Source organism: Diaporthe amygdali (assembly GCF_026229845.1).
Source record: "Diaporthe amygdali strain CAA958 chromosome Unknown NODE_2_length_3802984_cov_64_841326, whole genome shotgun sequence".
In the NCBI taxonomy this organism is placed as follows: domain Eukaryota; kingdom Fungi; phylum Ascomycota; class Sordariomycetes; order Diaporthales; family Diaporthaceae; genus Diaporthe; species Diaporthe amygdali.
This window is the reverse complement of record NW_026517022.1, coordinates 865,487-877,297: the sequence shown is the minus strand read 5'-3', so window position 1 is coordinate 877,297 and position 11,811 is coordinate 865,487. Positions and strand designations below refer to the sequence as shown.

At 54.9% G+C, this 11,811-nt stretch overlaps 4 protein-coding genes across 4 annotated transcripts; 2 read left to right on the top strand and 2 right to left on the bottom strand.

Annotated features, from left to right (window-relative positions):
• Positions 1–99: 99 nt before the first annotated feature.
• J7T55_011617 (uncharacterized protein) lies at positions 100–481 on the bottom strand (the record flags this gene model as incomplete). The annotated part of the gene is made up of 2 exons (XM_053136419.1): positions 100–377; positions 469–481. The coding sequence occupies 2 exons, from the start codon at positions 479–481 to the stop codon at positions 100–102; spliced, it is 291 nt and encodes a 96-aa protein (XP_052999423.1).
• A 480-nt stretch (positions 482–961) lies between these two features.
• J7T55_011616 (amidase) lies at positions 962–2,635 on the bottom strand (the record flags this gene model as incomplete). Its single annotated transcript, XM_053136416.1, has 1 exon — positions 962–2,635. The coding sequence occupies one exon, from the start codon at positions 2,633–2,635 to the stop codon at positions 962–964; it is 1,674 nt and encodes a 557-aa protein (XP_052999422.1).
• A 4,102-nt stretch (positions 2,636–6,737) lies between these two features.
• J7T55_011615 (uncharacterized protein) lies at positions 6,738–8,223 on the top strand (the record flags this gene model as incomplete). The annotated part of the gene is made up of 3 exons (XM_053136406.1): positions 6,738–6,902; positions 6,964–7,405; positions 7,478–8,223. The coding sequence occupies 3 exons, from the start codon at positions 6,738–6,740 to the stop codon at positions 8,221–8,223; spliced, it is 1,353 nt and encodes a 450-aa protein (XP_052999421.1).
• A 1,333-nt stretch (positions 8,224–9,556) lies between these two features.
• On the top strand, positions 9,557–11,261 carry J7T55_011614 (pantothenate kinase; the record flags this gene model as incomplete). The annotated part of the gene is made up of 2 exons (XM_053136396.1): positions 9,557–9,910; positions 9,996–11,261. 2 exons carry the CDS (start codon positions 9,557–9,559, stop codon positions 11,259–11,261), a joined length of 1,620 nt encoding a protein of 539 aa, XP_052999420.1.
• Between the last annotated feature and the right edge of the window lie 550 nt (positions 11,262–11,811).

The window sequence follows — 11,811 nt, the reverse complement described above, 5'->3', positions numbered from 1 at the left end:
TAAGGTCCAAACGGCAAGCTCCTCTCATCGTAATGCAAGGAACATACTAAGAGACAACCATTGATGATATACTGATAAGCTACTATACCGGTATACAGTCTAATCGGACAGCGGGATAAACGCCTCAACCACAACATGGCCAAGGATTCCCATCGCATCGCCGAGATCAGCTACCAAGACAACGCCGCGATGAAGACCATCTCCCTTTCTTGCACAACGAGATAACAGCGACATGCGCATTATCGTCTGGGCGACAACGATCTTCTTGCCAGGCACTGTCACAGCCACATTGTTCAGCTCAACCTTCTTCGCCTTCCCTCCCGATGACGATAACCCGCGGATTGTTTCGTGGCGGATATGGCTATACTGTCTGGTCACTGTATTCGTTACGGGGCTTGTGCTTCTCGGATGGTATCACTTCTCTAGACAAAGTAGATTCAAGATCCTGGAGGACATGGAGAAATTGACAAGTAGTGTTCATTTGGCCAAATTTGGAACTCGAAGTACATCTATACCCAACTGAGTACGGCTCACAATGTCTCAGAGTTTTCGTGCGGATTCTCAACTACATACATTCAGAATCTTATAAGGAGGCTATCATGTGGAAGAAAATCCTGTATGAACTGTGCACTCACTAGGCTGAAGACATGTACGGAGTAGATCATATGTTGACTAACGTTCTGAATCTTTCCCAACTGATCCTGGGAACGCAAGTCCTCCTTTAATCTATTTTGCCCACCTTTTTCTTGTTCCAGGAAGACTGTCTATATTCTATTCAAGTCAGCTCGTGCAAAGTCCTCAATATACTTGCATTTGAATCGATGTGGGCTTCTAAGTCTGTTGTATTCACTGCTTAAAACACTCCCAACGCGAGTCTGAAATAGCTATTCGTGTTCCTCACAAGCTATGTTTATGTAGACAAATAGTCTTGACTTTCAACTATATACAAAATCGTACATTTTTAGCCCAAACTCCCAACAGAGTACGCAGCCGGGATATTTGCCAGGGGCGTCACCGTCGGCACACTTTCATACTCGGCAACCTCCACTGTCCCATTCGCAAAACTCGGCATCCTCCTCACAGGCACCAACTCGCTGATCTGCTGCGCAATACTCAACAAGCGGGCCTCACTCCACGGCAACCCCAGGATCTCCATCCCGATCGGCACACCGATAGGCGCATCTTCACTCGGGCTGGAGAACCCGGCCGGAACGACGACCACGGGGCTGCCCGTCAGCGCGGCTAGGATCCCGTTGCGCCCGGATTGTGAGGGCGAGCCGACCTTGACGACGAGGTTCTTCTGCTCTGGGTAGATGAGGGCGTCGAGCTTATTCGTGGAGAAGGTCTTATGGAGCGCGTTGGTGAGGTTCTGGATGCCCCACTGAGCTGTGAAGTAGCTGGCGTTGGACGTCGACGAGACAGAGGATTTGTTGACGAACGAGTACTGGTTTGGGATTACGAGGAACTTGCCGCTGGTGTAGAGCTCCTCAAAGGAGGTGGGCTTATCACCGGTCAAGTTGGGTCCTGCCAGATACTCACTCAACAGCTCGCGATATTCGTAAGCTTGGACATCCAGGGCCGAACTGATTGCCGTGGCGTTATAGAAGGCCTCGGTGATGTTCACAATACTTACGCCGGCCGCTTTCAGCTTGGTCACTATGGAATCCATAGCCTCATTGACAGGTGTTGTCTCCTCTGATTCCGTGGAATTGAAAAGTCCCTCGACCAACCCAATCCTCAACTCCTTCAACCGAGGCCCCTCACGCAGCGCAGCAACATAATCTTTACCAACAGCCTCAGGTGGGGCGGATGCGGTAGTATTATCACGCGGATCATACCCGACACCGGCCATAACCGTCATCGCGACTGCTAGGTCCCGTACTGTCCGGGCCATCGCTCCTACAGCGTCCTGGGTGTAGCTGATTGGGATCACACCGGCGCGAGAGATGAGGCCCCTCGTTGGGCGGAAGCTGAACAGCGAGTTGGACGCCGCAGGGCTGCGAAGGCTGTTGACGGTGTCCGTCCCCGTGGCGAAGACCGCAAGGTTGGCCCCTACGGCAGCCCCAGATCCGCCGCTGCTTCCACCTGGGGTGCGCGTCTGGTCGTAGGGGTTGAGGGTCTGACCGCCCAGCGAGGACACGCTGAGGCCCTCGAGGGCGAGCTCGTGCAGGTTTGTCTTGCCGAGAATGATGGCGCCTGAGTCCTTCAGGGCCTTGACGGTTGGTGCGTCCTCTGTGGGGCTGTTGTCTGCCAGGGCGAGGCACGCGCCGGTGGTGGCCATTGGCGTGGCATCGTAGTTGTCCTTGACGAGGACAGGGATACAGAGCAGGGGCCCTGTCGTATTCCCTTGAGAGATCTGAAGGTCTATACTTTCTGCTACGGACAGCGCTTCAGGGTTTAATGCTGTGACAGCGTTGATAGTAGGGTTGAAGGCTTCTATACGCGCGAGGTATGCCGATACGACCTCACGGCATGTCGTCAGTCCGGTGAAGAGGGCATTATGGATTCCATCGATGGTGGCTTCTCTAACATCGAGGGCGTCGTTGAGAGCTGCTGAGCTGGCTGGATGGAAGCAGAAGAGCAGGGCTAGAACCACTCTCAGGATTAAGATTGATATGCTGCTGTGACTGTTCATGATGAACCTGGAGGAATCGGCCGAATCAAGGGACCCTTGTAATCAAGATGTGCTGTAGCTCCAAATTGCTAAAAAGGCGCGACCACGTAAATCCAGGGTCACCAGAATCGACCCAAAAGTTGATGATGGTGACACCTACCTGACGGTCTCTTTCGGTACAAATCTCTCCACGGCCGCATTATTGAAAGAAGACTGCTGGGCTGATAAGAAATGACGTTGAGCAAGACTGCCGAGTGGGTGGTCCGGTGCCGGTGCATAGATACATCTCCGCTTTATCAGATCCGCGGCCAAGTTGGAACCACTGGCTTGGCGGCCGGAACAGTGTCTGATTCTCGGGGCCGCGATCGTGTTCTGTGTTGCAAAAGACGGAAAAGACTGGAGCTTTGCAGCCAACATCTACTCTACGAAGGTCATATCACGCGAGCCAGCCTTCTCGCGAATAACTCCTGGCACGATCCCACTATCGAGAGGGCGAGATCTAGGCACAGTGGCAGGATGCCTGTGATAAATGCTTGTCCAAAGACAGTACCTCGATGCCTTTTTTGGGTGGTTTGAACGGTGCTGCATGGATGCACTCGCCTTCTTTTTCCAAAGCGCTGTTCTGCCAATTTGATCCAAAAAGACCGGCCTGGGAAGACGCAGGTATGGGGCTGGCGTGCGCCGAGAAGATAACGAATCTCTTCGCAGCCCACCGCTAAAATCTCAGCAAGTCATCGACAGAAGATGGGACACAGAGACAGAGACAGAGGGAAGAAATGAAAAGGGAAACTGGAATTGTCCAGTAGGCTCTTCCGACCTACCAGACCCAGGGAAATCCCACATTGATGATGCCCCAGTTTGACGGCACTGCCACGTAGACCCAGGCGCACCCAGATCCAGACGAGAAGGACTACAGGAATAACCCTGATGGGGGAAGCGGGAATCAAGCTTGATTGCCGTGACCTGGTATAACCATGCTGACTCTATATTCACGATGAACTCAAAAGTGATAGACACTCGAGGCTCCCAGAGAATGCGGTACTCGCGAGGCGGGATCAAGGCGCCACCCTCCTTTCTTTCCCGTGAGGCTTGTTGGGTGGGTCCCTGTTCCTGTTCCTGTGCCTGGAGCCCGACCATCTTCGGAAAGTAAAAGATGAGGGTGAGGGGCCAGACCAATTGAGAAGTCGAGGAAATCAGCCCGCGGCATCCGTCAAGAAGTCAATACCCTAAAAGAAGTGTGTCAAGGTGGGTATGTGGTTGCCCCGGCTGGCACCAAAGTCGGAAATGACGCGGAATATCCTGCGTTGTTTGTTTCTTTTTCTCCTCTTTTAGACGTCACGATGATTTCCGCTGGGTATGAGGCTGCAGGTACAGCTGAAGCTGAAGAACGCCCCGCTTCCTGTGGCAGGAGCCTGGAATGGAGACGAGGCGACGAGGCGACGACTCGTGGCGCTCGGCTGCGGCCAAGTTGACCTATTGCACCAATACAGGACAATGGTCAAGCCAGGAACCAAAGCTTGGCTCCATTGTCATCAACAAAGTATCCCGTCGTTATCTCGGGAAGTGTAACAAGGTTAGGCTTTGTGTGCATGTGATGGCTTGAGGGGAAGACTGAGAGAGAGACGCAAGAGGTAGAGAGAGACAAAGGGACCGGCAAGGATGGAGATGGTGACGAGATCTCGATAATGCCTGTCGGGTCCACTTTTCCGCGAGATTAAGATTAACGAGGTGGCCAGTGCTTCCTTTGTCCGCTCCACATGTTTGTGGGGTGGATGGCGTACCGTACCTATGTACCTGGCCTACAGCAGGTACCCTGCTGTTTCCTCCATCCATGATCCTCTCGCCTTCTCATCTCTCATGCCTTTCCTGATGTGTGCCGCCATCCAGCGCAGGCAGTGCCTCCTCTCCTCCTATTTCAGTAGTCCGAAGAGCACAATCACCACCTGTGCGACGATTGCCGGATAGTTTGGGTAACATCGTGTCCATGGCGTTGCTTCGCCCAGACCTCCTCCTGCTTCATGACCATTCGGTTCCCTCCGACAATTACTTCACTCACACCCATTGAGTCCTGTAGTCAGGGCACGCAGTAGTCTACCGAGAAAGAGGCGATACTCCTGCACAGATGCAGCATCTACGATGCATCGCATTACCCTGCATGGCCTGCACGCATGGACGCCCAGGGCCGAGTCGTACAGCGTCTACACGTCGGCACATGACTTCTGCAATCCTGTTGGTCATTCATGTTGATGATCTTGAACTTGAACAACTTCAAGTCGCCGACACCTTCCCCCATTCACGTAGTGCACTGTAGATCAAACGGCGTGCGGTGGTAGACTACTCGAGTCGGGCCTGGCTCGCAGGCAGAAGTCTGTTCGCTCTCCACAATGCCGTTGAACAAGACCGACTGGACCGCCACAGACACCGTCGACCGTTGCTCGCTGTAGTGCGCAGCTGTCAATTGGACCAACTCTCTCCAGCATTGTTGAGAACAGACCTTTCCAACCCGTCCCTCACAAGCGGCCTTTGTTCTTTCTCATGGCTGGGGGACCCGGACCGACACGCTGGGCGTGCACGCTTGGGATCCCCTGGCCGTGCGTCCCTACGGGGCAGATCACGGATCTCTGTACCGGATCAGCGGTGCGATCCGATTCAGGTTATTTCCAGCACGCTGGGTCCTTGGTTACATTGCAGGAAATCCTGCAGTGCCACAATGACACAGTACCACCGGCTATGTCTCATCATCTGCGGCTCCATGTCTACCCATCACACTCGTCCACTGTCGAGCCCAGAGACATTTGCCGTCCTGAGCATTACTTGTGCGACCATTTCCAGGAGAAGTTGGCGGCGCCTCACACAATAGCCGCATGAATGCGAAGAGAAAACGTGGTTGCTCCGAACAAGCAAGCAAGATGGGTGCTGTCAGCCCCCTGGCACCAGCATTTGCAGCTTGGTCTGTTGAACCACTTGCCCTTTCCAGGCTCGTCTGCAAACGCCTCACGACAAATAAGAGAAGTCCTCACCAGCCGAGCCAGTAGGCTAATGCACGGCCGAGTGCTCGAGATGTCATGCAAAGAGGCAGTCCAATCACTGACCCAGGCGGGAGCGCCATATCCCAACCGATCCTCCCGCTAATGAAGCCGAAGCTAGGACCGGGGTCCTGTCAGGAACTGGCTTCGGATAACCTCCAATGAAGAAGGCGAGGGATCGTGGACTGGAAGATTTCGGTGGATATTGACCCTTCTGATGTTATTATTATTATGGACCTCTTAGCCCGCAATCATCACGCCAATGACGGCCTATGTGCGAGGGCAGGAAAAAGGCAAATAGATGAGCTGAACTCGAGGCAGCAACAATGTCGAGTACGGGTCCATGTTACTGTGGGGTGGGAGAAGGCTTGCCCGAGGCTGGAAGGTGCCAAAACTTGAAACTTCCGCATCTCTTTTTTTGCACAGCCTAGTCAATGAGAGCCAAAAAGGAAAACCGGAAGAGATTAGGTGGTCGTGTCGATCGCGTGTGGCATCCGCCCTCCCTCATGAATAAAGCGAAGGCTATACCGGGGGAAAGGGTGTATGGCTAGCTCGATGTGGACACTCGTGGGTCCCGAGAGGCGCAATCCATCGGCCACTCAACCGTCACGATGGGAGCGGCGCTGAACAAGGGAAACCTCTTGTGGCATCGCCCGAGAAGCTCACCACCCCTGCCGTACACCTGGCGATCGGTCTAGTTCTCTCTACCCCGTCCACATTCTAGCTTTTCTGGCTAGGTGACCCACCCTCTCCGCGATCACTCCTCCCCTGAGCTAGCTTGCATCCACGAGGCTTGCTGTCGAGGGGGAAGGATGGGCGGCAAGGCCTCGATCGAGTCGGTGTCATGGACTATATCAATAATGACCTTCCCGCATCCTCGTGGCGGTTGGCGGTGTTGTCCATTCCCGTGTAATTGGATATATTGAGACATCAAGTTGATGTCTTTCGCGTGCCGCCTTCACAGACCAGACGTTTATCATCACCTCCTTCCAGACCGCAGTATCCTTGATTTCGCTGCCTTTCCGTCGTTTCTCCCTTCCCACTTCTGATACCTCATCGGCTACCTTCGTCTGGTTAGCTCATCACACTCGCTCAATATGGGTTTCCTTGGCCTTGGATACCGTCGACCTGCACGGGTCGACCACCATCGAGAGTCCATCGACACCATAGATGACTCCATCCGATCAGGTCGTTCAGGTGCCTCAGCAGGTGTCCCGGAGGCCTTGACCTTCGACAAGATCATTGAGGGCGGTACCTGCCCGGTAAGACTCTCATGTCAAAGTACCCATCGAGGCTCACAAAGTTTCTGACACCTCTGTCTAGCCATGCACCATCCGCGACTTCATGAACTATCTCATATATGTCGAGCTGTCGGCCGAGAACCTCCAATTTTTCCTGTGGCACCGGGACTATGTCCAGCGATTCAATAGCGCAAAAACCAGCGACATTGCCCTGGCACCAGAATGGACACAGGAGGAGCAGAATGAGACGTTTACAAAGTTGCAGAAGGAGCACCGCGAAGGACTCAAGCGTGACCCAGCTGCCACCGCCGCAATCTTCAAGGGGACAGACTTCGAGAAGGCAGGAGTCATGAGCCCTACGACCATGGACAAGCCGAGCCCCATATTCTCAAGCAACAACCCGTTCAACACACCACCGCGGACGCCGAATGGTGACGCCATGTCGGATTTCACGGCCCAGAATGCAATGACCTATCGGAGCCAGGCCCAAGAGGCGTTTGCCTCGGTGGGAGCCAAGGCGCCTTGTAAGTGACAAGCAACACTTGATGCTAGCCTCATACGCACACAGAGAAGAGCGCTGACAGGAATCGCAACAGTTACAATCCAGCCCTTCCGGGAGGAGATAGACCGCGTCATAGCAACATACGTGATGGACGACGCGCCGAGGCAACTGAACCTCTCAGCACGCGAACGCAAGCAACTACTCATCGCGCTCAGCCATACCACACATCCCACAGCTTTCCGTCAGGTATCACGGTCAGTAGAAAGCACACTTCGGATGCAGGCGCACCCCAACTTCATCCGGTGGAGCATCTGCAACGGTAACACGGCGCGCGTCAAGTTCGCCAACCTGCTTGGGGCGTTCCTGATCGTGGGCTCGATTGCGGCGTGGATCCTCCTCACACTGTCGTCGGTGCCGCGGGGGTTCCGGGCTATCCCGGCCGCGGGCTTCGTGCTGGGCGTCAGCACACAGGTGGCGGCGATCAAGGGCATGTGCGTGGTACTGCACGGGATGCACCACCGGCACGTGCGGCCGTGGGAGCTGTTCGTCGACGAGGAGATGCTGGACGATATGTCGGCCGACGGCAAGTCGGCGCCCTATAGCAAGAAGTCGTTTGAGAGCTTCGGCAGCTCCAATAGTTACGAGGACGAGCCATGGGTCATCAAGTACGAGAAGCGTAACCTCGTGCGCAAGGTGTTCGACCGCGAGGTCTGGATCCAGGAGCCCGCACTGAGGAGCATCCAGGACACCATCTTCGTCCAGGCCATGCTCGTGGCGCTTTTGTCAGCCGGGGCACTGACGGCTGTTTTCGTGTGTGTGCCTGGTGGGCACTTTTATTAATGGGGCCATGACAGCGAGTCTCACATGAGCAAATATTCCTGGCTTTTTTGGTGAGCTCTTCAGGGTTTGAGGGTGTATACTGATATTTATGTGTAATAATTCCCGGGGTCTCGTCGTATTTACGAGCTGGTGTTCGAATAATGAGGCGGAAAGCGATTTCAAATTAGTGGGCATCATGACTGAACGGCCTGAAAGAGACTTGGGTTGGACAAGGTTTCATGAAGTGTGCTTGTGCATGGCTGGAGGGTCTTCCTTGACGGCCTTCGGAGTATGGGATTTGATTAGTGTCTCAAACAAAGATTATTCAACGACTCCTCGCATTGATTCCGTCAAGTTGGTGGCGGGCAAACGGGATCGTCTGTTCTCATACAAACTTGCAACATATTCAATGAGAGTGACTGTGATCCAAGACAGCTGAGAAACTAAGCACAGTACAGATCTAGTCATACAACCAGACCGGCCGAGTAGGGAGTCAAGGCCGAAGGTGCGAAAAGGCGAGAGGGACGAGAGGACGAAGGGACGGGGCTTGCAAGTCTCCCATTAGTTCGGAGTTGAAGTTGCGCGCTCGGAGGTAGTAGTGTAGGTCGGGGATGGCTTCAATGGGAAAGACAACCTTGAATCCCACCAGAGAGGTGTCCGTGGCGCGGACTTTTGTGACGGGCACAGAACCAGACCATCAGACGACTCGTCTGCGCCTCCAGCACCAAACCCCCAAAACCCCCCCCCCCCGGCGGCTGACCCCTGGTTCATTGGAGCTTCCCCAAGCAAACTCCTCGTACCTCGGGCCCTCGGCGGGGTCTCCAAGCTCCACTGCAGCTTTTCTGAGAGATCCGATCGGGGTTCACAAACCTGGAAATTCAAACATGACCATCCGGTCAACCGGAGCAGCTGACGGACCAAACAGAAAATACCACGGCGTAGTACATAATCCCTAATACGTGCCCGAGTGCTGCGTACAGCCCGAGACTGGACCACCAACATGTGGCTGGCATTGAATTGGCATTCATCTCCCTCCTTCAATTGACTCACGGCCATCTCGTCCCATCGCGATACGATCCCTTTGGACCCACACAGGTTATCGCGAATGCCGCGCGACTCGACTGCGACAGCCACAGTTCAGATAGAGATACTGGCGGGAACCTGATCTGACAGATCACATGCGCTGAGCATACAGACGTCGCCTCGCCTCGCCTCGACTCGACTCACCTCGCCTCATCCCAACTTCCTCTCGGCAGCAGCAAGCAGAAATCAACCCTTGGCCCAGGTCTATCTTCGTCCAGCTGGGTGCGACGTCGCACTCACTACCAGTACTCCTCGACCACGCGCCAGAAAAATGACGGAGCGGCCGCCACAGCTGTCGCACTTGCGCGACGATGCGACAACAGCCGGGGCAGGAAGTGGGAGCGGGAGCGGGAGTCTAAGTGGGAGTGCGATCCAAGACTTAGCTGTCGACGTCGAGCAGACTGGGAGGCCTAGGACAGCGACCACCACCGCCGAGATCGACAGCACCATAATACACCCCGGCAGCGTTAAGATCAATGTCAAGGGCGCCTTCATCGTGGAACAGGACTCGGCGACCCCAGTGGCTCAGAGCTTCAATGGCGGGAGGGGGTCGCCCGATCACCACCAGACCAAGGACATCAGGCTGCCCAACCACACTGCCGTCGTGAGCCACATAGCCGTCGATGTAAGTAGCCCTGGTCATCCTTCACAAACCCGGCGCGGTACTTCACGGCCCCAGTCAGCGCTGACAGCCTCTGCGAAATGAATAGATCGGCGGCTCCCTGGCCAAGCTAGTCTACTTCTCGCGCGAGGGCTTCTCCACAGAGCCCGGCGGCCGCCTTAACTTCAGCATATTCGAGACCGACAGGATAGACGACTGCATCGCTTTCATGAGGCACCTGAAGGAGAACCAACAGACACTCAATGGCTCCAATCCCGGTCAGCTGACAGTCATGGCCACCGGCGGCGGCGCCTACAAGTACTACGACAAGATCCGTGACGTGCTGGGCGTCGACGTTATACGGGAGGAGGAGATGGAGTGTCTGATAATCGGCCTGGACTTCTTCATCACCGAGATCCCACGTGAGGTCTTCACCTATAGCGAGACCGACCCTATGCACTTTGCGAGCCCCGAGGAGAACATGTACCCCTACCTGCTGGTCAACATCGGTTCCGGAGTGTCCATGCTCAAGGTCTCCGGCCCACGGGAGTACCAGCGTGTAGGCGGCACGAGCCTTGGCGGCGGTACCCTTTGGGGTCTGCTGAGCCTGCTCACCGGTGCGAGGACTTTTGACGAGATGCTGCACAATGCCGCGCTCGGCGACAATTCCCACGTTGACATGCTGGTGGGCGATATCTACGGGACGGACTACGGCAAGATCGGCCTGAAGAGCACGACTATTGCGAGCTCGTTCGGGAAGGTGTTCAGGATGAAGCGGGAGGCTGAGAGCGAGGCGGAGGACATGGGCGGCCTTAGCAACGGAGATAAAGACCACGCTCTTCACGAGCAACGACAACAGAGCCAACAACAGAACCACCACCAACAACAACCACCAGCATCATCATCTGGTACAGGGGCCTCAGCCCCCGCACCCGCACCCGCAGATACCTCGCGCTTCTCCTCGGCCGACGTATCCCGCTCGCTTCTCTACGCAATCTCGAACAACATCGGCCAACTAGCCTTCCTACAGTCGCAGGTCCACGGCCTCGAGCGTATCTACTTCGGCGGCTCCTTCATCCGCGGCCACCCGCAGACCATGAACACGTTGTCGTACGCCATCAAGTTCTGGTCTAAGGGCGCCAAGCAGGCCTACTTCCTGCGCCATGAGGGCTACCTGGGCGCGGTGGGCGCCTTCCTCAAGAGGCAGCCGCGCAACTGGGGCCGCAGGGGCAGCTTCGAGGAAGGCGGGAGCGGGAGCCTGGGCCTGGAGAGCAGGATGAAGGGCCGCGCCGACGACAGCATTGAGACGCCGCAGCCGGTCATGGAGTACCCCGGGACTGCGGCAGCATTTGCATATCCTGGCACGTTGTCGTAGTTTTCAGCGCTTGAAGATGAAATAGACCTTGTAGAGATTGGTCTAAGGCCAATTCTTGGATAAAAATTAAAGGGACGCTCGCTCATGGGTCTGGCGTTCAGGTAAACGCTTAGTCGTGCATTACTGGGCTCGCAGCCGAGTATATATTATTGCAATTGATACCATACACAGGCGTTCCTGTCGATAAAAGGACTGCGGTTACAACATATCTAGAGAATCTTGGAATGAGAAGGCGAGAGTGGGCTCGACACTGTTGAGGGTCTTCAATGAGTCGACCGCCTGTACCGGCCTATATCCCGTCTTCAGCACAGAAATAGAGAGGCACCTTAGGGTGCCACACTCGGCTCCAGCTAACACAGCCTTTAATTTAATCACATTATTGTTCGAGAAAAGTTAAAGAGACTACTGAGCGCCTGAAGTCAAACCTGAGACACCACGTACCAAATGTCTAGAAACGGTCGCGAGGCGACCTGAAAGTCCACAGTCTTCTATTGTAACCTGGAAAATCACTTAGAAAAAATCTTTTGGAGAACGCTCAAACGTGGGAAGA